The sequence below is a fragment of the Trichoplusia ni genome, chromosome 3 (genome assembly GCF_003590095.1).
Source record: "Trichoplusia ni isolate ovarian cell line Hi5 chromosome 3, tn1, whole genome shotgun sequence".
Classification (NCBI taxonomy): Eukaryota; Metazoa; Arthropoda; class Insecta; order Lepidoptera; family Noctuidae; genus Trichoplusia; species Trichoplusia ni.
The window spans coordinates 2,356,688-2,381,941 of record NC_039480.1 but is presented as its reverse complement, the minus strand read 5'-3'; the positions used below and the strand labels follow the sequence as shown (position 1 = coordinate 2,381,941).

At 39.7% G+C, this 25,254-nt stretch overlaps 3 protein-coding genes across 3 annotated transcripts; all 3 read left to right on the top strand.

Annotated features, from left to right (window-relative positions):
• The first annotated feature begins 5,452 nt into the window (after nt 1-5,452).
• Nucleotides 5,453-8,360, top strand: LOC113508850 (venom carboxylesterase-6-like). The gene is made up of 3 exons (XM_026891996.1): nt 5,453-5,695; nt 6,427-7,664; nt 8,005-8,360. The coding sequence occupies exons 1-3, from the start codon at nt 5,513-5,515 to the stop codon at nt 8,333-8,335; spliced, it is 1,752 nt and encodes a 583-aa protein (XP_026747797.1). The 5' UTR covers nt 5,453-5,512; the 3' UTR covers nt 8,336-8,360.
• Nucleotides 8,361-12,132: 3,772 nt separating this feature from the next.
• On the top strand, nt 12,133-14,898 carry LOC113508852 (esterase FE4-like). The gene is made up of 3 exons (XM_026891998.1): nt 12,133-12,388; nt 12,458-13,695; nt 14,598-14,898. The coding sequence occupies exons 1-3, from the start codon at nt 12,206-12,208 to the stop codon at nt 14,812-14,814; spliced, it is 1,638 nt and encodes a 545-aa protein (XP_026747799.1). The 5' UTR covers nt 12,133-12,205; the 3' UTR covers nt 14,815-14,898.
• Nucleotides 14,899-16,357: 1,459 nt separating this feature from the next.
• Nucleotides 16,358-22,779, top strand: LOC113508851 (bile salt-activated lipase-like). Its single transcript, XM_026891997.1, has 3 exons — nt 16,358-16,556; nt 20,856-22,090; nt 22,419-22,779. Exons 1-3 carry the CDS (start codon nt 16,374-16,376, stop codon nt 22,747-22,749), a joined length of 1,749 nt encoding a protein of 582 aa, XP_026747798.1. The 5' UTR covers nt 16,358-16,373; the 3' UTR covers nt 22,750-22,779.
• Nucleotides 22,780-25,254: the final 2,475 nt, after the last annotated feature.

Sequence of the window (25,254 nt, the reverse complement as noted above, 5' to 3'; positions counted from 1 at the left end):
CTTCTGAATGTTTTGGTTGTTAAAAAATAGTATAACCGACTTAACTTTTTCAATTTACGTGCAAGGATTTACAACCAGTCTAGGGCATTCCTTTATAATTAAACAAGTTTGTTATCTAAGAATGTCGTTTGAAACGATTGTCTTTATACTGGGGGATCAAATTATAAAGATATTCAATTCATTAATGTGCAGTGAAACATTCTAAACATCTGCAGGTGGATGCCTAGCACCGGGTGCACGTAAAACAGGGTCCTTTGGGAAAGACACAGTTGATTGCACGGATGGCAGAGGGTGCAACGGTTAACTACCTATGCACGAATTATGCCTCAATACCAGGGACCGGACAACCCCACTTTAGAGTTAAGCCGTTTGACAGGGTAACCCGTACACGGGGTAACTCATATCGCAGTGTTACCTTTTGTTCGAGTTACATCCTCGAAACCCAGCGAAATGGTTAACACCTTCACTATGGTAACCACGTGAAGGGGTTAACCCCTTCAATAACTTAACCCTTTGAAGTGGTTACCTTCACGAAAGGCTTTTATTCGTGTTACCCTGAATTACCCACTAAACTTGAGCTGCATACTTGCACCCTAGCGGCCCCTCATTGCTTTACTAAGACTACAGCTGATTTTCTTCTATCGCCGACGCGTCGCGCCGCGACTCGCGCCTCTCGGACAAACTACCTACGCGTGAAACGTCGCGTCATGTCAGCATGATAAGAAAACCAGCCATATAGGTAACTAGCTGTTGCCCGCGACTTCGTCCGCGTGGTTAGAAGATATAAGTTAGGAATTTTTGAACGAAAGCCCTCGAAGATTAATATTTTTCCCCGTATTTGCCACATTTTCCATTAAATCTTCGCTCCTATTAGTTGCAGCGTAATTTGATATGGAATCCCATGGATTTGGAAGCAAGAATCATAGCGGGCAAATGCTCGCCAACTTCCCCGAACGCGAGGGGCTCTTTTTGATGAACTCCTTTTTCAAAAAGCAGCCTCAAAGGAAGTGGACGTGGCAAAGCCCCGACACTATGACTTAAAATGAGATTGACTTCATCATGACGAACAAGAAGCACATATTCAGAGACGTCTCTGTGATCAATAGGTTTAATACCGGGAGCGATCACCGACTTGTCCGAGGCTCTCTGAATATCAACTTCAAGGCCGAACGTTTCCGTCTGATGAAGGCCAGGCTCCGACCAACACTGCTCTAAACCATGACAGGATCTGAAACGTTCCAGTCAAATTTGGAGAACCGATTTGCCGCCGTGGAAACCACAACAGACGTTAACCAGAACCAGGAATATGTGGTTCGGATCCTCAGGGAGGAAGGTTCGAGATTCTGTAACATGCAGCGTAAGGGCAGGAAATCAAAGCTTTCGGAAGAGACATTAGGGCTTATGAAGAAACGACGTGAAAACCCGCCTGTCACTTCGTCAGCTAAGCGGGCTCTAAACCAAGAGATCAACAAGCACGTACGACGCGACCTCCGGTGCTCCAATACTCTAGACATTGAAAGAGCAATTGAGCTGAATCGGGGGTCAAAGGTGTTCGTACAATCTCTTGGAAGAAGCCACTTGACGAAGCTGACCACAACAAGTGGAGAAGTCGTTTCTTCGGTGCCGGCAGTCCTTTCGGAAGTGGAAAATTTCTATGGCCGGTTATACGCATCGCATGCATCTCGACCTGATCCCGGATATGAGGATTCCAGAGCCACATTAACACGCCATTTCACCGAAGACCTGCAAGAAGTCAGCAGTGGCGAAACCGAGATCGCTCTGAGACAGCTCAAAAATGGAACAGCCCCTGGCGAGGATGGCATTACAACAGAGCTATTAAAAGCAGGCGGAAACCCCTTACTAGGGGAGCTCCAAAAGCTTTTTAATGCCGTCCTGTTTGAAGGGAGAACTCCAGGGGCGTGGAGTAGGAGTGTTGTCGTCCTGTTCTTCAAAAAGGGAGACAAAACCCAGCTGAAGAACTATCGACCCATTTCCCTCCTAAGCCACGTCTATAAGCTGTTCTCAAGAGTGGTCACGAACCGACTTGCGCGAAGACTCGACGAATTCCAACCACCGGAGCAGGCTGGGTTTCGGAGCGGATACGACACCATAGACCACATCCACACAGTGCGGCAGATTATACAGAAGACCGAAGAGTATAATCAGCCCCTGTGTCTAGCATTTGTGGACTATGAGAAGGCCTTTGACTCGGTTGAAATCTGGTCTGTTCTGGAGTCCCTGCAGCGTTGTCAAGTAGATTGGCGATACATCCAAGTGATGAGATGTCTGTAGTACAGACATCTCATCACTTGGATACATCAATCAAAATGCATCTCACTACTTGGACGGACATTGTACCGGCTTCGTACAGACTCTGTACGAAGCCGGTGCAATGTCCGTCCAAGTACAGAATCAGCAAACAAGGCCCATACCGTTGCATCGAGGAGTGAGACAAGGGGATGTTTTTTCCCCGAAATTGTTCACTAATGCAATGGAGGATATGTTCAAGACGCTGAACTTTAAAGGACGCGGCATCAACATCAATGGCGAACACATCTCTCACTTGCGATTTGCTGACGATGTCGTCATCATGGCGGAAACGCTGCAGGACCTACAACAGCTGCTGAACGGCCTGGCTGAATCTTCTCTACGCATCGGCCTACGGATGAACTTGGACAAAACCAAGGTCATGTTCAATGAACATGTTCTACCGGAACCGATTGCGATACACGGCGCCGTTCTCGAAGTTGTTCAGAAATATGTATACCTCGGGCAGACATTGCAGTTAGGTAGAAACAACTTTGAGGACGAGGTGAATAGGAGAATTCAGTTGGGTTGGGCTGCATTTGGGAAGTTACGTCGAGTCCTAACATCGTCGATCCCACAGTGCCTAAAGACAAAAGTCTTCAATCAGTGCGTCCTACCTGTCATGACTTACGGAGCCGAAACGTGGACACTGTCGGTACGGCTGGTTCACAAGTTTAAAGTCGCTCAGCGGGCTATGGAAAGGGCTATGCTCGGCATTTCTCTGAGGGATCGCATCAGAAATGAGGTAATCCGTCAGAGAACCAAGGTCATCGACATAGCCCACCGAATCAGCAAGCTGAAGTGGCAGTGGGCTGGCCATATTAGCCGGAGAACCGATAACCGTTGGGGTAAACGAGTTCTAGAGTGGAGACCACGCCTCGGCAAACGTAGTGTAGGACGTCCTCAGGCACGGTGGAGTGATGACTTGCGCAAGACGGCTGGCAGGAGCTGGGTGCGAGAAGCCGAAAATCGATTTCAGTGGCGTGCACTTGGAGAGGCCTATGACCAGCAGTGGACTGCGATAGGCTGATGATGATAATTTGATATACCTAGCCTAAAACCTTCCTCGATTATTGGTCTATTGAACACAAAATGAGATCAAATTTTTTAGATGAAATTATTTATAATAATTAAAAAAAAAATCGAATACAAGTTTTTTTTCATTTTTTGCATTTTCTGAGAAGATTTGACGGGTGAATTTTCGATTGAAAATTAGAGTGTTTTTTTATATTAATTCAAAATAAGGTGAAAAAATAAATATTTTTAATCAAATAAATTACAGCGTATTTGGGACACAAAAAAGTAAGTTTTCACCAAATTTCGTTACAAAAATAAATTTTTGTAAAGGATAAAAATAAAAAACCACAATCTTGGTTTTTTGGATTTTTCACGTAAATTTTGAGGTTATGTGAAAAAAATGTAAACACAAAAGTTTTAGATCTTTTTATTACCTACAACTTTGCCATTTGACTTTTTTCGATACGAATTTTAGTTTTGCCGGAAATCGAGAAAAACCCTTTTTTACTCTTCAAACGTCACTCCCACCCCCTTCCCGACCTCAGATCGCCCGTAAATTATTTTTCCTTTCATATTTATAATATTCCCCTCCTTTTCTAATGGGTTTTAAAAATTATCGACCCTGGTCTACAAGTATAGACACGAAAAATATATATCACAACGTTTGAAATGTGCGACAAGCAAAATTAAACTGTAAGATCATATCCACAATGATTTTTATTCCATGTTTACAAGTCGCTCGGTAAATGCAACAATGTCGCCGCTGGGCGGTAAGATGTCACGTGCGCTCGTGGTTATACTATTTTCAAACTAATGTCTATGATAAAGAGTGCATATTACACTGTCTTAGGTTGGAGTGGGTTACCCTGTTACAGTGTTACAGGGTAGTGAAAGGGTAACCTGTTCGGAACAGGGTTCCAGTAATCCGTTCGAAGGTGTAACATATGTCATAGGGTTTTTTCTTGAAGCGCTTAAAAAAACCCCTTCAAAAACCCTTTCAATGAGTATCCGGCCGGTCCCTGCTCAATACATCCTGAAACGTGCTGATAACTTACAACAACTTTTATTGAATGATTTTGATATTGTTTTTTGCTATACAGATGGGTAGTAGATTGATTTCGTACCCAGGACAAATGTTTGTGCAAAATATAGTCATTAAGTCGTAAGACATAGGAAAAAATCCCTTCGATACACCTATTTATATTTATATTAATTTCAGAATCTCATTTCGGATTGAGTACTATAAACACCTGCGTTTTATGTATATCTCGACGTAATGATATGAAAACAATTTTATAATTAAAATCTTGATACAACAGACAATTATCATTGGTAATCATGTTATTTATAAAATGTTATAATTGGTAAACTTAGTGACAAACATTACACCACATTAAGAAACAATAACCGTGATAATAACCAATAGATTGGTGATTGATTAGGAATACTGGTTTGGTTTGAAAAATCTGGTTTTGAGAGATTGTGATTAGATAAAGCGTTGGGGGTAGGCAGTTTACGAATATGGATGCTTTTGCTACAGGAGAATCTTTAAAATGAATAACATTCATGGCAATTAGTTAAAACCGTTAGTGCATTCAGCACGGTCGTTTGTTCTGTGTCTGGGTTGATAAACACAAATATGTAGAAACTAGCTGTTGCCCGCGACCGCGCCTGGGAAGCGGTGACAGGACGATCTAAACGCTTGGGCTGGTTCCAGGTTCCCCAATGAAACTTGAGGAAACATTTGGGGAAGTCCTTTGTCCGGCAATTTGACAATGAGGTAGTCCCCGGCCAACGATTGTGTGATTGTTCAGTACCAGTACTTGTGCAATGCGTCACTTTTTAATTTTTATCGCCTTTTGCAGATCTGCTAAAACATATATCTCAACTAAATAAGCAGTAAATGCTTTCGTATACCTGTTTATGTATTATGTTACACTAAATTCTTTAGGTGCGTAAATCGTTAAACACTCAATTTGTTGCATACATTTTTGTAACACACAAATCTTTATTCAATCATTCAACGGAAATAGATTAAAAAAGATAAAGAAAATGTGTTAATGATTTTCCCTCTCATAATTATCTCGGATGATTAATAAAAAAATTATTTTTTATCACTTTGATATGTGAAATCCTAGCGTCAGCTTGTGTTCACAATAAATATATTTTGCAAAACGGGGAATCTAAGATGAAGAGTCTGGTGGTAGTTCTGCTGATCATCAAATGTGTTGCTGGGTCAGCAGTGAGCAGAGAGGGTCCTCTGGTGAGCACTCCCAAGGGGCAGATAAGAGGAGTGCGCGCAGAGGATGGAGACTACGACTCGTACTTGGGGATACCGTACGCGCTTGTGGATGAAGAAGACCCTTTTGGGGTAAGTTCAGGCTAAGTGATCAATTCTTACACGGTACATCTGTCCAGGTTAATGTTTCGTGAATTACTTTGGTATTAGGCTTTGGCTTTTTTATAAGTTCTTTCTATCAGGAGGTACAAAGAGGAAGTTTCTTAACCCTGTTGATATTATACACATAAAAGTTTATTTAGATGGATGTTCGTTTGGTATTTCACGGAAAAATCACTGGACGAATATGGACGACATTCGATACTCAGATAATTTATAAACTGAATTAACATAGTATAGTTTTTATCCCTACTTTTCGTGCCCGTCGGGTTATTTTCAATTTGTAGCAGACGAAACCGCTGGCAAGAGCCAGCACCCAATACAAAAACATAATTACTGTTTCAATCAATTGTGATGAGATAATTTAATTTGCCCTGAAATATTTCAATTATAGTAACAAAAACGTCATCCTCATTAACGCAGTATTGTAAAAGGTATCAGCTTCCATCATACCAAAATATCATTAAAATCTGTCCAACTGTTTGCACTTGAAGTAGTACCATAAGAACACACTCTCGCATCTATAAAGTTTATGGTTTATTTATTTGTTAGTTATACCAACAGCATATACATTTTTAACCAAATCAAAAAGTGAATAACATGGTTTCTCGCATACGTGCCTATTATAGGTACACACAGCATTTATAATATAGGTGTACTAGGGTTTTTATAACATTCTTTCATAAATTAATATTTAATTTCAGCCTTCAACCCCACATCCGGACTTCGAGGGCACATTCGATGCTGTGATCGGTGGAGTTGAATGTATCCAGGCATCCAACAGTCCCGCTACAGGCATCATCCAATGTCTCCAGCTCGATGTCTTCGTGCCAAACAACCCGCAATCCACCGCACTATTACCAGTAATGGTCTACATCCACGGCGGGGCATTCGTCGTAGGAAGCAAAGCTGAAGCAACACCACAATTCTTAGTTAAACATGACGTCATCCTTGTTTCAATTAACTATAGACTCGGTTTATACGGTTTCCTGTGCACAAGCGAACCTGAATACAAAAACGTTGGACTCAAAGATCAGGTGCTTGCTCTAAAATGGATCAAAGAGAATATTGAAAGTTTTGGTGGAGACCCTGATAAGATAACTGCGTTTGGAATGTCAGCGGGGGGGACCAGCGTTGATCTTCATTTGCTAACTAGTGAAGGATTAATCAACAGAGCTATCCTCATGAGCGGTACTGCTTTGATGTCTTGGTTAAATTTTGAAGTTAATGATGAAATGCCTATAAGTTTAGCGAAGCATTTTGACTACACTGGTAACGATGTAAAAGGAGCTATAGAATTTCTTAGCACTGTCAATGCGGATGAAGCTGTAACAGCAGCTGATCGTTTGGACTATGTGTCTGATGGTCGGGGTTACCCTAAAACTCTGCCTTGTGTAGAAACAGAATCAGAAAATGCTTTTCTTACAAATTATCCTGTTAACATGCAACCAAAAGTTAAAGGAATGGACATCATGATTGGTTACGCAAGCAAAGAGATGATGTTCATGTACCCAAACGCTGACGATGTACAGTTCTATAGAGATTACTCATTTGATTTCGAATTACTTTTCGAGTTTGACGAACCTCACGGCGTAAATACCGTCAGACAATTTTACATTGGAGATGAAGCACCAAATGAAAATTTACAAGACGAGATTATAGACTACGGTTCAGATAGAGCTTTTGTTCACCCAGCTGAGCGTAGCGTTACTAAGTATCTCGATTCTGAAGCTAACAATGTTTACAAATACCTGTTTTCATACGTTGGTGATAGGAACATTCTTAAGATAATGCTTGGTCTGACTGCGGAAGGCGCTTGTCATGCGGACGACTTGGGATACTTATTTGATGTGCCACTCATAGCGAATGTGCCCAGAACTGAAGCTGATCAGAGAATCATTGATGCGATGACGAAAATGTGGACAGACTTCGCTAAATACGGGTGAGTGGATTTGGTTTGAGATTTTTAACCTATAATAAAGAAAGCGATAATTTATTTTGCACAAACATTTTTACAAAAGGAGTTAGAAGTAATTGATCGTTCGACATTTTTACCATCATGATGCAAAAATTTTACTGCATTTATCAGCGAGCGGTTGAGGTAACCATTCTAAACCAACTGTGTGGGTTCGACCCCCACGTCGAAGTAGTTTTTTGTGTGACTTTGTGCATGTGATTTCAGTGTTCATGAAAATCCCCACGATACAAGGTTTAAACGCCCCATTTACAATATAAATGCAAAGTTTGAAACGATCTTCACTGCTTAAAATCTTATGTTTCAGAAACCCGACACCAGAGTCAACAGAATTGATTCCAGAGTGGAAGCCCGTAGACAAGAAACAGCGGCCATATTTGAACATTGACAATTCTATTTCGCTTGAGAGTCGTGCGTTTAACAAGAGAATTGCTTTCTGGGATCTGTATTATAAATTGCATGGAGATAAAGTCAGGGGTTACGAAGCTATTGAAGACAATGAGGAAGGTGGCAATGAGGAGGGGGGTAATGAAGAAGATGGAAATGAAGAAAACGACGATGGGAACAATGGTAGCACTAGTGTTATACCTGTAGCATTTTTATCCATAATCACTTTATGTGTAACTTTATTGATGTAGACGATTAAATAAAACAGATATTTTTACGTTTTTTTGTTAGTTATATAATAAATCTTAAGGGAAAAGTGTGACAAAACGAGGGTCTCTGAGTTGGTTCAATGGTCAATTAGAATTACTTAACTGGATTTTCTAAACTAAAAGTTCATTTTTATGTATGGAGCCGAAAACCACCAAAAGTCTGTTATGTTAAGTTGTATCAAATTAATATAATGAATATAAATGGTTGCACTGGTCCCAATAAAAACTTGTGTTAGCAAAGGCAAAGGCAGGAAATCCGATTGGGTCTTAGTCAACCAATACGATTCGTATGACAGCGGGCAAGGATTGGAGAAGGAGAATTGAAGATTGAGCTAAGTGGCGCGCCATGGGAGCGGCCTATGTCTAGCAGAGGACTGAGACGGGCTGATGATAATGTTAATAAAACAATCGGTTAACCAAATATACGAATTCCCTTCAAATATAACTTACCCGACACTTGGTTAATGATATATAGACCGAAAAATAATCACACAGCAATTTAAAAAATACCTAGGCTGGTTTAAGTTGAGAACAGAGATTTCATAATCATGGTCGAACCAATCTTTAATGTACTAAGACTGCCAGTAAGATCCTTACTAATATTATAAATGCGAAAGTAACTCTTTCTGTCTGTCTGTTACGCTTTCAAGTCTAAACCACTGAACCGATTTTAATGAAATTTGGTACAGAGATAGAGTTGACCTTGAGAAAGAACATAGGATAGTTTTTATCCCGCACTTTTGAAGTGTTCTCTTGGAAACACGATATAACCGACCTTTACGCGGGCGAAAAGCTAGTTCACTATAAATTATTATATTAAGTACTTGTTGGTCATAGATTCTAAACATTACACTTCTTCCTTACATGCAATCGGATACAATCAGATAATCTATGCATTCATATTAATGTAGTGCAGGGTGCCCTGCTGCCAGGAGGGGGCAAAGATTCGTAAGTCAGCAGGCAGGTATTTGAGGAGGAAAGCCGGAGACCGAGCTCAGTGGCGTGCCATGGAAGAGGCCTATGCCCAGCACAGCTGTGGATTGAGGTGGGCTGAAGATTGGGTGATATACGGTACGGAATAATTTTGACGATTTTATGCACCGAAAGTATTTGAGTTATTATGGCCAACCTCTTTTTTTTGGTAAGGGGGGGGAATAATCCTCATGGACACCCACTCCCTCGGGGTAGGAAATGTGTAGTGTCAGACTCTTACTGACTAAACCTGAACTGCCGTGCCACGTCATCCGCGTTTTTGTTCCGTTGTATGGCAATGCGTTGTAATCCTTCATACACTTTTACGGCTACCTGAGAGTTTCGTCGTCACATCAGCACTGTCATTTCAGCTCAATAGGAAACCGAGAAGTAGATCAAACTAGCAAGATTTGACTATAGACTGACAGACAACGAGAAAAGTGGACCAAATAAAAGCTCGTCTGAATAAATGATATATTTAGATAAACGGGTTTATTCCCACTAGCTCCGTGGTCCAGTTCCGTGACGGAACTACTGTGAAGTTTTTTTCCCACTAGTTCCGCGGAACTACTGACACACATACATATTTTTGTCCCATTAGTTCCGTAATACGAAAGTACAGTTTTGTAAAAAAATCAAAATCAATTATTTAAAACAGACAAGTAACATTTTTCAAACTTTACAAAGTGCACTAGCTGACGAGAAGGAACGACGGAACAAGCTGCTCAGCACAGCGCACTGCCTCTTTTTATTACAAAAACAATATAAGGTTATCAAAAATAACAACAGTGACTGAATGAAAATCAAACTAAATCTAGGTTTTGAATGTAATTTAGCTTTTTATTTAGCCTGTAAATAAATGAATAAGAAATATTTGCGGAGTTTTTCTAAAAATAAAGGAATATTTATATCGTTATTTACAAGTTGATTTTGGTATAGCTGAATGATGGTATCGTTCTGAATGCTCGCTTTCTTCCGTTTTGTTTGTGGCTTCATGTTGTAAGCGTTTTGTATGCCACGAACAGAAAAGAAATTTGCATCAACAGTGATCTTCTTTAAAAATAAACCGATCGTTGGCGGTTTACTTTTAAACGTAGAGTTTATAGCATGATGCCAACCTTCTAGCTGATTTGTAGTTTTATGTTCGTCACCAAAAATACACCAAGACTTGATTAACTTTGGTTTCATCCAGAAACGCTTCATATACTCCATGAAATTTTGAATGTTGTCCTCATTGTCGAATATAGAACATTCAGATTCTATAATGCAAATCCATCTGAAATGTTTCTCTCGGGAAGAAAACACAATGCACAACATAATGCGACAATCCTCTTCTGATGTTTATTTGTAATTTTCAATAGTTTTGCCTTACGAAATTTTTTTTTTTTAAAATGAACATAGCAGCCACTATGTTCTGCTTCCGGAAAAGTTTCGTGATATGCCTGAATTGCCGCTTCTTCAAAATCAGTGGTAATTTATTTTGGTTGCCAATGGAGTTGTGATCTCATTAGCATAAACAAAGTTGTGTATGCTTTTTTGTTTAACAGTGCATATACTAAAGGAACAATATTAGTCGTGGCCTCGGTGCTTCCTAAATCCCCGTGTATAGAATATAGTTGTTTAAAAGGCTTCGGACAACTTTTAAAAGTTCCGTCGCTAAAATAACTTGCTACACTTTTGAAGAGATGTTTTGCTTCAGTTGAGCAAAACACTAAAATTCTTAGGCCATCGTCTGAGTCGTTATAATCAGCCAATAAAAAAATCTTGAAAGGCGCTGGAACCTCCACTTCTGACGCTTGCTTAAAACACATCTTGCTCACCATATTTATTTTATTTCTTCGTCTGTACATTGACGATTTTATTTTATTAAAAGTGGGTATTTCTCTTATAAGATCTATACCAGTATTTTTTAAAGCCGCAACAGTCTTTTTATATGTCGCAGGCACGGTATCTTCATTCAACGCAGCTTCATCTACACAATTTTTCATTACGAGAGTCATCGTAGCCTTGTTGTAGTCTGGACTACAATTTTCCTTATGAGGACTACGCTTGATGACATCGTTTCCAGCGGTGGTAGTTGCTGTCCCAGAACATTTTTTTTTTATGCTGAGCGCACCTCCAGAATATTTGGCCATTGCGGTATCGTGAATGACAATAGTACTCAAACCCATCTTCTATACGAACACGACCACGGCCGCGTGCCACTATGTCGACACTGCTAGTGCTAGGTCCGGGTATTGGTTCATACATCATCGAATATTCTTTTCCCAATATTTACCGAAAAGAATAGAGGAAATATAAGAAGTAGAGGAAAATCAATAATCTATTACAGTAGGAAAGTGACTTTGTCAATTTCAAATAATTCATAAAAAGAAACAAAAATACCCATACTTACGGAGGTGTATTACAAAAAGTACAAATCTGCCTAGTTTAAGGCTAAGTGGCGTGTTGTGAAAGTTATTGAATATTATATTATTAATAATTTATGTGTGTGACTGTACTTGTTATCGATACTTATTTATTAACGGAACTAATGGGACAAAAATATGTGTGTCAGTAGTTCCGCGGAACTAGAGGGAAAAAAGCTTCCCAGTAGTTCCGTCACGGAACTGGACCATGGAACTAGTGGGAATAAACCGATAAACGACTGATGTCCAACGCTTTTTGTTTAATTTGCATAATATGGTGTAACAGTGTTACTCATATTATTATCGTCAAAAAACATTTGCAACACAAGATAAATTACAATGAAATCTATTGTTACTTCCTTAATTACATTGATAGCCTCTTAAGAAGACACACAAATTGAAATAAGCATCAGTCGGGCTCTCTGTGCTAACGGGATCGCCGGTGTCGAGGCACAAGCAGTTCACATCCAAAATGAAGTCTCTGATGTTAGTTCTGCTGATAATCAAATATGTTGCTGGGTCAGCAGTGAGTAGAGAGGGTCCTCTGGTGAGCACTCCTAAGGGGCAGATAAGAGGAGTGCGCGCAGAGGATGGAGACTACGACGGGTATTACGGAATACCGTACGCGCTGGTGGATGAGGATAACCCGTTTGGGGTGAGATTAGTTTAAACAAAACTTATTTGTGCAAAAGCAACATCTTCTAATCAAACTCTAATTTTCCAGCCTTCGACCCCGTACCCTGATTTCGAAGATATATTTGATGCCGATACCGATGGCGTCCACTGCATCCAAGCATCCAACAGTCCCGTCACCGGCGTCATCCAATGCCTGCAGCTCAACGTATATGTACCAAACTCACCCCAAAGTAATGAACCAAAGGCAGTTATGGTTTTTATACACGGCGGAGCATTCCTCGTTGGGCACAAATCAGAATTATCACCAAGATTCTTACTTAAACAAGACGTTATTATAGTCAGTATAAATTACCGATTAGGTTTGCATGGGTTCTTATGTTCAAGCAGACCTGGATTTAAAAATGCTGGGCTTAAAGATCAGGTTCTAGCTTTCCAATGGGTGAAAGATAATATCGCAGCTTTCGGTGGCGATGCTGATAAGGTGACTATTTTTGGAATGTCAGCTGGAGCGATGAGTCTAGACTATCATTTACATGCTACTGAGAACTTGGCTCAAAGAGCTATTCTCATGAGCGGTACGGCTATGACCACATGGACTCTTGCTGAGGAGAATGACTACATGCCTATAGACATAGCTATAGAGCTTGGGTTTAGTGGAGATGATGTCATAGAAGCAATAGAATTCCTAAGTAGAGTGGATCCAGTAGAAGCTGTAGAGGCAGCTAACCGCTTGCACTACTTGGCTGACGAAGAAGGTTACCCTGTGGCTATGCCTTGCGTTGAACGTGATTCAGACAGTGGAATCCTCACTGACTATCCTGTGAACTTGCAACCGAAAGTCAAAGGCATGGACATAATGATTGGCACAGCAAACAAAGAGGTTATGTTCATGTACCCGAATGCTGACAATTTGCATTTTTATAGAACGTACTCATTCAATCGCGAATTAATGTATGAGTTTCATGAAGCCCATGACGTAGACATCGTCAGACAATTTTACATCGGAGATGAACAACCGAACGAAAGCTTACAAGACGCTATATTAGATTACGCGTCAGATGTTTCTTTTGTACATTCTGCTGAGAGGACTGTGGATAAATATCTCAATGCTGAAGCTAATAGTGTATACAAATATCTGTTTTCTTACGAAGGTGAAAGGAACTTTGTTAAAGTATTATTCGGCCTAACTGCATCAGGCGCTTGCCACGCGGACGATTTGGGATATGTATTCGACCCACCAGAGTTTGCTGGTATGCCAGTAACTGAAACTGATCAGAGAGTCATTGATGCGATGACGAAAATGTGGACTGACTTCGCTAAATACGGGTGAGTAAGAAAACATTAGGACACTGAACAAGTTATTTGATTAAATAGTGTGAATGCTCGAGACTTTGGTATGAGAGGAATTTGCCAAGTAGCTTACCAGTTATAGAAGGAGTACTTTCCTGACCTGTTTTATTAGGATGGATGACGACCTCCGTAGTCGAGTGGCGTACGCACCGGTTTCAAGGTGTCACTAGCTCTGAGGTCCCGGGTTCGATCCCCGGTCGGGTAAATGTAAAAATTGTCATTTCTACATTGTCTCGGGTCTGGGTGTTTGTGGTACCTTCGTTGTATCTGAATTCCATAACACAAGTGCTTTAGCAACTTACTTTGGGTTCAGAACAATGTATGTGATGTTGTCCGCATTTATTTATTTATTATTTATTTATTTATAGCGGCTTTTCCGGTCGATAGTAAAAATCAGGAAGCTTTGTTTAACTCATATCGCCTTTTATTTTATCAGATAATAATTTTCGAGAGACAGAAATAAAGAGTATTTAAATAGGAGTCTGTCATTTCAATAGTTTGATGTATTTTAGGTTACAAGATATAATTATTATATATTAAGGCAGTTTAATTTATCAGTTTCGCAAAATGAAAATAAATAATTATGAGTTATCCAATTGTATTTTGAATCCTAAAATTAATCGATATTATTATGGCTGCGATAATACAATTGATTAATTTCGGTGCAAAGCGCATGTTGTTACGGATTGTCCAACCAGTTTGACTATCGTGTTGCCCAGGTAACTGGGTTGAGGAGGTCAGATAGGCAGTCGCTCCTTGTAAAACACTGGTACTTAAGCTGCATCTGATTAGACTGGAAGCCGACACCAACATATTTGGGAAAGGCTATGATGATAATATTGATGATAATGGAATGTAAATTAATCTTTTCGTTACAGGAACCCAACACCACAGCCAACTGATTCGATCCCCGAGTGGAGACCGGTCGATGAAGTCCAGCGACCATATATGAACATAGGCAATCCTATTAGAGCTGAGAGTCGCGTGTTCAGCGATAGAATGGCTTTCTGGGATCTATATTATGAACTCCATGGAGATAAAGTCAGGGGTTATGGATCAGGCGAATACAGACAATTTGTTGAGGGAGGTCACTAGTAAGAGGCAATAGGGGGATCTACCTCTTTCACTTTAATCAATGATATTAATAATTATGAATGATTAAACACAGTATTAAACCTATCACGTTGTTTCCTTGTTATTAATTAATTGATAATGATATGAGACGTGCACCCTTTGGTCCATGAGTTAAGATCGACTGTTTCTAGGCGCAAAGTGCGATGTCAAGCAAAGAGATACACGGAATAACGAAAATAAATATTACGATAACTTTCAATGATAATCATAAATAATGTTGATGAATCATTATAGTAGACAAGTTGTAACAGGTCAAAACATGTTTCTTATCAGTTAATAAATCCGTTGTTTAATGTACTCGGACCAGATAAGCGAAATAGAGTGAGAGAATGGTCGCGAGTAGGCATTGCAAGGAGTCCGGAGCGCTTTTGGTTGACGAATATTCTTACGCCCTCTGTCATCATCATCGGCCTAGCCTTTTCCCATCTATGTTGGGGTCAGCTTCCAGTCTAACCGGTTTCAGCTACAAACCAGTGTTTTACAAGGAGCGACTGTCTATCTGACCTCCTCAACCCAGTTACCTGGGAAACATGGTACCCCTTGGTTAGACTGGTTGTCAGACTTTTCAAGATTCTGACTACCTGTAACGACTGTTAAAGATGTAGAAATAATAGCCGGGACCTACAATTTAAAGTGCCGTCCGAAACACGGAAGAACTCGTTATGACAAATATGGTCACCCATCTACGGACCAACCACGTCAAGCATAGCTTAACCTGTGATCGTTTCACTTATGCGGTTATAGCTTAGCCACCAGCTCCTTCCGCACTCTGTGTGGGTTGAAATCATTAGAGTTCTACCCTTTAAAAATCGACGATAAAGCTTCTAATCATTAGAAAAGATCAATTAACTTCGATCTCATAATGACTTTTCTCGTTTAGAAGAATTTCATTTACAAAAAAATCTTTCTTGATAGTCGAATGCAGAAGTGATCCCTATAGGGTTTTTCAAGGTTCGCATCTGGCCCCGATCTTTGTAAAGCATATTTTATATAACAACGAAGATTCTCATTAAATTCACACATTTTTCGTACCTTTTATGTAGCAGAAACCTAAATTCCAAATGTTAACGAACTTAAAGGTATTTTGTCTTAAACGTCCGTTTACAAATAAAACGTGACTAGAAACAAACGCAACAATAATATTACCAAATCAAATGTTACACTTAAATCATAAGTTTCCCTACTTACTTAATCCTTCTTAAATGTACCTAAAAATATGGACTATAGTAATCCGAATTAAAAACCAGTGTAAGCTACACTTGTCTGCTACCAAATCCCGGTGCTACTGAATTATTGCCTAACAATCTCACTGATAATCTATGAAACAAATTATCAATTTATCAAAATGGTCAGCAAAATTAGAATCATGTAAGTCAGTTACATGGTGAAATGATGACGGTGTTATCAAGGGACAATACTTATATAAGACTCAACGAATCGAAATCTATTCAGTTCGTCAAATCGCATCGGGATTAGCAGTGTTCAAATAAAGAGGTTTCAAGATACAACTCTCGGCCAAAATGAAGAGTCTGGTGTTAGTTCTGCTGATCATCAAATGCGTTGCTGGGTCAGCAGTGAGCAGAGAGAGTCCTCTGGTGAGCACTCCCAAGGGGCAGATAAGAGGAGTGCGCGCAGAGGATGGAGACTACGACGGGTATTACGGAATACCGTACGCGCTGGTGGATGAGGACAACCCGTTTGGGGTGAGAATTGCTTTTTTTACTATGGATTAGGGGGCTATTGCCCATTGAGTTGTTTTTTTGGTGTAATGTAAAACCTATGGAACAAGACACAAGTTCAGTAGTGTTTTGGTAACTATAGTGGGAATGATTCATTATTGTATTACGCATCGTTTTATCGGGGTTGCCCAAAAAATTGAGCGAGTCGTACGATTCCGAACCGAACTCACTAGTCAGCTGCGTCACCTCATGATTAAGGACTCCGGTTGGGTCCGAAACTCAAGAGTTACAATATATTTTTTCAAGAATTTGTTAGAAAAACGTAGTTTGAATGTACTCTCTTAAATGTATAATTTATTGAAATCTCATTTTACTTATTTTTTAATTAAACGCTTCATCATCATCGTTAGATCACCGCGTAGGTCAAGAGTTAGTGATCCATGAATGCTTGTCCTGTCTGTGTGTTACACCCCGCAACACAAGGAATAAATTCCTAACTGTGAGAGACGAGAGACTTTTATTCATTTCATTTTTCAAGTTATCGGCATTTCAAAATGTTCCTAGAACCACAAGTGCACCCTAATAACTAGGATTTTTACGAAGAGAAGAAACCATTTCATCTTTAGTAAAATTCGTCTGTAATTGTTACGCGTCAAATGAAACTAACTAAAATGCATATCAAAAATAGAAAGAAAATCGAATAGACTGTGTCGACATTTCAACTTTTAATTTCAACAACAATATATTGTGTATTTTAAATTGGCTTGAATCCGCTTGATAACCTTTTTCGATCTGGTTGCGTAATCTTACCAATATTTTTATCCAAAACATGTATTATGTAACAAATATTATGACGACGTAATCCTAATAGTCGGTTATTTTTCCAGCCCTCGATACCACACCCTGACTTCGAAGGCATATTCGACGCCGTCACTGATGGCGTGCAATGCATCCAGGCTGCCGACACTCCCGTCACCGGAGTCATCCAATGCTTGCAGCTCAACGTATACGTGCCGAACAACCCCACGTCTAACGAACCAATGGCAGTAATGCTTTATATTCACGGCGGTGGATTCCTGATAGGCCACAAATCAGAATTATCACCGAGACCCTTACTTAGACATGACGTTATCATAGTTAGTATAAACCACAGATTGGGAGTGTATGGCTTCTTATGCCCAAGCGAATCTGGAATTAAAAACGCTGGACTTAAAGATCAGGTCCTGGCCATCAAATGGGTTAAAGATAATATTGCAGCGTTTGGTGGAGATGTTGACAGGATAACCGTTTTCGGAATGTCAGCTGGCGCGATGAGTGTCGATTTTCATTTCCTTGCAGCTGAAAACTTGGCTCAGAGAGCTATCCTAATGAGCGGTAATGCTATGACCACTATGCTACTTGCTGAGGAGAATGATGATATACCAATTAACTTAGCTAGAGAACTCGGGTTTACTGGTCACGATATTAAAGGTGCTATACAATACCTAAGCGGAGTAGATCCAACTGTACTTGTACAGACAGCTGACCGCTTGCACTACCTAGCTGACGAAGACGGTTACTCAGTTTTAAATCCTTGCATTGAACCCAATTCAGAGAGTAGTATCCTCACTGACTATCCAGTAAATTTGCAACCGAAAGTCAAAGGTATAGACATCATGATAGGCGTCGCAAATAAAGAGATGATGTTTATGTACCCAAATGCTGACGATACTCAATTCTATAGAAGTTACTCATTCGATCGTCAACTATTGCATGAATTTGATGAAGCCTATGACGTAGACATCGTCAGACAATTTTACATCGGAGATGAACAACCAAGCGAAAGCTTACAAGACGCTATAATCGATTATGGATCCGACATTTCGTTTGTTCATTCTGCTGAGAGAACAGTGGACAAATATCTCGATGCTGAAGCTAACAGTGTCTACAAATACGTGTTTTCGTACGAAGGAGGCAGAAACTATCTTAAAATTTTGTTCGATCTAACTGCGTCAGGTGCTTGCCACGCGGACGATTTGGGATATGTATTCGACCCACCAGAGTTCGCGGGTAACCCGGTATCTGAAGCTGATCAGAGAGTCATTGATGCGATGACGAAAATGTGGACTGACTTCGCTAAATACGGGTGAGTAAGAAAATATTATTAGGCTGGTGTGAGAAAGTGATGAATGCTCAAGTCTTTGCTACGCTGACAGAGTCGCGAGTCAAAAGCTTTGAAACTTCATCTGGTGTCATTGTTTCTCTAACCTCATTGGGTAGAATGTGCACGACAGCAGCAAGTACAAATAAGTATTGGTATGGTAGTCTAAGATATCAACGCTAAACAGCAGGTCATTTACGGTTAAATTAAAAAGCGTCAGCTTTGGCTTTAAGTGGCTCGCAGTTTAGGGAATCGTGGATTTGGTGTGAGATCTCTTCCCAGCTGATTAACACAGTAGGTTGGATAAGGAAATACGAACTTTTTGAACCCATTTTCCAATTCTCGATAAGAATTCGAATCTCGTGTAAGGAAGCGTTCAAGTATTAGGTAGCTCAATTTAAGGGGGAGGGGGTGGTTTTAAAGGGTAACGGTGCGTTACAAGGCAGCAGGGGGTGTTTAAGCAACGCGTTACGTGACTTTTTTTATGCAAGACATTACGTCACATTTACGTGGGGCAGGGGTTAGAAAAACGTCACAATGCGTTACATAGAGGAGAGGGTCTTAAATCTTCAAAAATTGTGTTACGTAAAACTTGACACGTGTGTCGAAGAAAAAGACGTTTTATTTTAATGTACACTTATCTTTTTTCAGGAACCCAACACCACAGCCTTCAGACTTAACCCCCGAGTGGAAGCCAGTCACCAAGAACGAGCGACCATATATGAATATAGGTAATCCTATTAGAGCTGAGAGTCGTCTGTTCAACAATAGAATGGCTTTCTGGGATTTGTATTATAAACTCCATGGAGATAAGGTTAATGGTTACAAAACTAGTGAAGACAATGAAGAAGGAGACACTGAGGAAGGAGGAAATGGGGAAGGTGGCAATGAAGAAGGTGGAAATGACGAGAGTGGTAATGAAGAAGTAAATGGAAGCACGAGTGTAGTGCCTCTCACACTGCTGTCAATTATGACATTATTTGTAACTTTTATCAGATAAGTGATTAAAAATATAATTTAACCTTACGTGATGTTTGTTTTATTGCGATTCCTAGAAATGTTTAAAGGATTTCATGATGATCCTGCGGTAAAACTGCTTGTACTAAAATACATCGACTATTGTCGATCGCTCGTCGACATCGACATCGACATCGGTCGCCAGTTTTTGACCAGGCAAGGGATCTTCGGCTACTTCTTGTATCATGTGGCAAGAATCGAGGCCACCACAATATGTCATCAGTTCGGTGACTCTGAAGACAGTAACACTGATACTCTCCATCCCTTTTCCCGAAAGAGCGGGTGTCTATGAAGTCTCCCTCACCAAAAATGTCAATTAAAGTTGGTAAAATAATAGAATTAATTTCACAACATTATTTATAATTAATCATTATTATAAAAATACTTCCTGCTAAAGATAAATATCATGTAAATACCCATTATTATTGATAGCAACTGAAGAACATAAATCAGTTTGATACGCAACGCCACTGGGGATACTGGTGTTATTGTAAAGAGGGTTTTACACAAAATCCTAATTAAAAATGAAGAGTCTAGTGCTAGTTCTGCTGATCATCAAATGCATTACTGGGTCAGCAGTGAGCAGAGAGAGTCCTCTGGTGAGCACTCCCAAGGGGCAGATAAGAGGAGTGCGCGCAGAGGACGGAGACTACGACGGGTATTACGGTATACCGTACGCGCTGGTGGATGAGGACAACCCGTTTGGGGTAAGAATTATTTGTAATTATCGCTTTCGTCCACGACGTTTAATAAGTCACAGCGAATTATGTGAAGTCACTTTCACTTTAGACAGCCACTCCGATGGAATACTTAGGAACCACGTAGCTAGAATTATCTTACATCTAAGATTTTTAAAGTGATTGGAAAAAGCCTACGTGCGATAAAACTTTTCAATAAAATAGAGTCCAAAGAATAATGACCTGAACAATAAGGCACATCTACTCGTCGAGATTTACTTTTTATGAAACACATTTTCGGTTTGCTTTCCGAGATTAATTGTGCCACAGAACTAGATGTCAGTTTTTATAATTAAAACGTATTGTGACACTTGACCACGTCTAAATGCCTTATAACACTCGATAACTTTATCTTATTGATTATTGTAATCAGAAAGATATCGATAAATTTAAATTCACCGTCATTTAATCTAATACGTTATTTTCCAGCCTTCGACCGCGCATCCTGACTTCGATGGCATATTCGATGCTGTTACCGATGGCGTCCACTGTGTCCAAGCTTACAACAGTCCCGTTAGCGGAGTCATCCAATGCTTGCAGCTCAACGTCTACGTACCAAACACACCCACGTCTAACGAACCAAAGGCAGTAATGGTTTTCATTCACGGCGGTGGATTTCTCACGGGACATAAAGCAGAATTATCACCGAGATTTTTACTTGAACACGACGTTGTCGTCGTCACAATCAATTACCGATTGGGTTTGCATGGCTTCTTATGTTCAAGTGAACCTGGATTTAAAAACGCTGGACTTAAAGATCAGGTCCTGGCCATCAAATGGGTGAAGGATAATATCGCAGCCTTTGGCGGAGATGCTGACAAGGTCACTGTTTTTGGAGAGTCAGCTGGTGCGATCAGTATTGATTTTCATTTACATGCTGCTGAAAACTTTGCTCAGAGAGCTATCCTCATGAGCGGTAGTGCTTTGACACCATGGATTCTAGCTGAAGAAAACGACGACATACCTATAAATGTTGCTAAAAACCTTGGGTTCAGTGGGAACGATATCAAAGGAGCTATAGAATTCCTAAGCACACAAGATCCGACCAAAGTTGCAGAAGAGGCCGACCGTTTACATTATTTAGCCGATGAAGAGAACTACCCGGTTACTATTCCTTGTGTTGAACGTGATTCAGACAGCGGTATCCTCACTGACTATCCTGTGAACTTGCAACCAAAAGTCAAAGGAATAGATATCATGATTGGCGTCACGAACAAAGAGATGATGTTCATGTACCCAAATGCTGACGATACTCAATTCTATAGAAGTTACTCGTTCGATCGTCAACTATTACATCAGTTTGATGAAGCCTATGACGTAGACATCGTCAGACAATTTTACATCGGAGATGAACAACCAAACGAAAGCTTACAAGACGTTATAATAGATTACTCATCAGATGTTTCGTTTGTTCATTCAGCTGAGAGGTCTGTGGACAAGTATCTGGATGCCGAAGCTAACAGTGTTTATAAATTGCTATTTTCCTACGAAGGGAACAGGAATTTTGGTAAAATAATATTGGGTCTGACTGCGGCAGGCGCCAGTCACGGGGATGACTTGGGATATGTATTTGACGCACCGCTATTAGCGGGTCCCATCACTGATGCTGATCGGAGAGTCATTGATGCGATGACGAAAATGTGGACTGACTTCGCTAAATATGGGTGAGTATAATTATGGAAATCAGAAGGTATTTAAACTAGTTATCTGATTTGATAAGAAAATGAAATAAATGAAATACAACAAAAGTTTTACAGAGTAAACAAAATACTTATATAATATTCTTCTGCTGGTATTTTATTGACTATCTAAAAACGATTGGTTTCTGCTGTACACGCAAAGAGCCGAAACATATCAAATCCAAACATATTAATTAACACTTACAAATCTGTTCGGTCTATACAGCAGAACAATTCAGATAAACATGTTCTTTTCATATTGTGTTAATCAAAAAGCAGGTTTATTTGAAATACATGTTATTTTTTATTACAGAAATCCAGCACCACAGCCAACAGACTTGATCCCCGAGTGGAAGCCAGTCACCAAGAACCAGCGACCCTATGTGAACATAGGCAGTCCTATTAGAGCTGAGAGTCGGGTGTTCAACAAGAGAATGGCTTTCTGGGATCTGTATTATAAACTACATGGAGATAAAGTCAGGGGTTACGAAGCTAGTGAAGACAATGAGCAAGGTGGCAATGAGGAGGGGGATAATGAAGAAGATGGAAATGAAGAAAACGACGATGGGAACAATGGTAGCACTAGTGTTATACCTGTAGCATTTTTATCCATAATCACTTTATGTGTAACTTTATTGATGTAGACGATTAAATAAAACAGATATTTTTCATCATTACGTTTCTTTTTAGTTATATAATAAATCTTAAGGGAAAAGTTTGTCAAAACTTTGTGTGTCGCATTAATAGATTACAAAATTTGTGTAAGTATTTATTTTTGGTTGCAACCGTCAAATAGAGTGTGTCTAAATTGGTTTGGAGTATTTTTCCGAAATTGCGTTCTTTGTCTGATGCATATGGCCTAATTTTTTTTCATATTTAAGCTTATAAAACATACTTTTCCGAAAGATGATAACCTTAGAAACAATGTCTGAAAAAGGCACAATTTTTGATTAAATGGTTTCCGAGATCATTCACTTAAATATTATTGGGACCAGATGAATCAAAATCTGTGAGATATGTATCATAATTAGGGATGGAAATGAAATTCTAGTTAGAATAATCAGTCAATTATTCATTAAAATCACAGTAATTGCACACGATGCTTATCATAACACGTAAAACTAGTCAATCAAAGCATGAAATGACTCTTCAAACTAGGCTCTGCAATTTTCTTCTTCTCTCTTTTTTCTTCCTTAGATAGCACTAGTGGCATTTGTGTGTATTATAGTATAAAAACGAAGAACTATTAACATCTGTAAATCATCACACGTATGCAATTAAGGATTCTTGTCTTTACATACGTTTCTGTTCCCCAATGGCGTTATATTTCCCGCAGATACAAGTGTGAAAATCATTTACCTTAATTATAAACACGAACATACTAATCAGAAACATAGGTGTACCAAGGCTATATGAATCAGATATTTACCTTTATATCTCCGCAATTTTACTTATCAGCCAAACGTCACGTCTTGACCACGTCAGCCGAGCCCCTGACTACCCCCAGCGCGGGTAGGGGTCGCCTGAAATTTCGTATTTAGCTGGGTACGTTCGAGTGAAGCGCGAGAATATGAATCAGAGTTTTGTGCCGGACACATACTATTTTTTTATTTATAAATAAACCATCGAATAAATTAGTACCATTTTTTTTTGTGTGTAAAGAAACCTCTAATATTGTTTCGTAATAATTATAATTGACATCAATTTATGCATAGGAAACAATATACACACATTATTCATAATCATTATACATAACATCACAAAAAATTATGGTGTACTAGCTTTTCGCCCGCGGCTTCGCCCGCGTTGATGAGTGCGATATCGCGGTTCCAGGAGAACTCTTCAAAAGTCCGGGATAAAAGCTATCCTATGTTCTTTCTCAAGGTCAAGTCTATCTCAGTACCAAATTTCATTAAAATCAGTCCAGTGGTTTAGACGTGAAAGCGTAACAGACAGACAGACAGACAGAGTTACTTTCGCATTTATAATATTAGTAGGGAAGTAGGGATTCAAAAAATATTAATCTTCGAGGGCTTTCGTTCAAAAATTCCTAACTTATATCTTCTAACCACGCGGCCGAAGTAGCGGGCAACAGCTAGTTTCTTTATAATAGAAAACATTCCTTTAGAGTTTCCAGATATAAGGTTTAGTTTTTCTTTGGGTTTCCTCAAGGATCACACTTGGGACCAATTTCGATCCAACAGATCGCCGAGTGATAATGGCCAGCACACTGACTAGCTGCACATAGCGTGTTGGTACAGGTTGACGAACATCAACAAAATTGAGTGAACAAGAATTGCTCGTGACTCATTGACCATTTGATTCGAATGTTTGTAAACCTCCCCCAAATCACGCATTGCGTTCAATAGAGCTGGACTCTGGTGTCTTGTTAAGAAAGGTATTCAGCACATAACGAAATGGATTAATAGTCGTTTCATTATTTCTACAGCAAACAATCGTTTTTTTCTTGGAGTTTTATTTAAAACTAAATGAATTTAAGAAAATTAAAATACTTAAGTAGCAAAATAGTAAAATAGTGGCAAAAGGAAAGATAAAAAGGTACTTCTTTTGAGGTCTTGATGATGTAAAGGTCGAACCAATCTTTAATGTACTAAGACCGCCAGTAAGATCCTTACTAATATTATAAATGCGAAAGTAACCCTTTCTGTCTGTCTGTTACGCTTTCAAGCCTAAACCTCTGAACCGATTTTAATGAAATTTGGTACAGAGATAGAGTTGACCTTGAGAAAGAACATAGGATAGTTTTTATCCCGCACTTTTGAAGAGTTCTCTTGGAAACGCGATATAACCGGCTTCGACGCGGGCGAAGGCGCGGGCGAAAAGCTAGTTCACTATAAATTATTAAATTTACTTGTTGATCATAGCTGCTAAACATAACACTCGTTCCTTAGATGCAATCGGGTACAATCAGATACTCTATGCATTCATATTAATGTAGTGTAGGGCACCCTGCTGCAAGGAGGGGCAAAGATTCGTAAGTCAGCAGGCAGGTATTTGAGGAGGAAAGCCGAAGAACCAGCTCAATGGCGTGCCATGGAAGAGGCCTATGCCCAGCTGTGGATTGAGGTGGGCTGAAGATTGTGATGATTTTATGCACCAAAAGTATTTAAGTTATAATGGGCAACCTC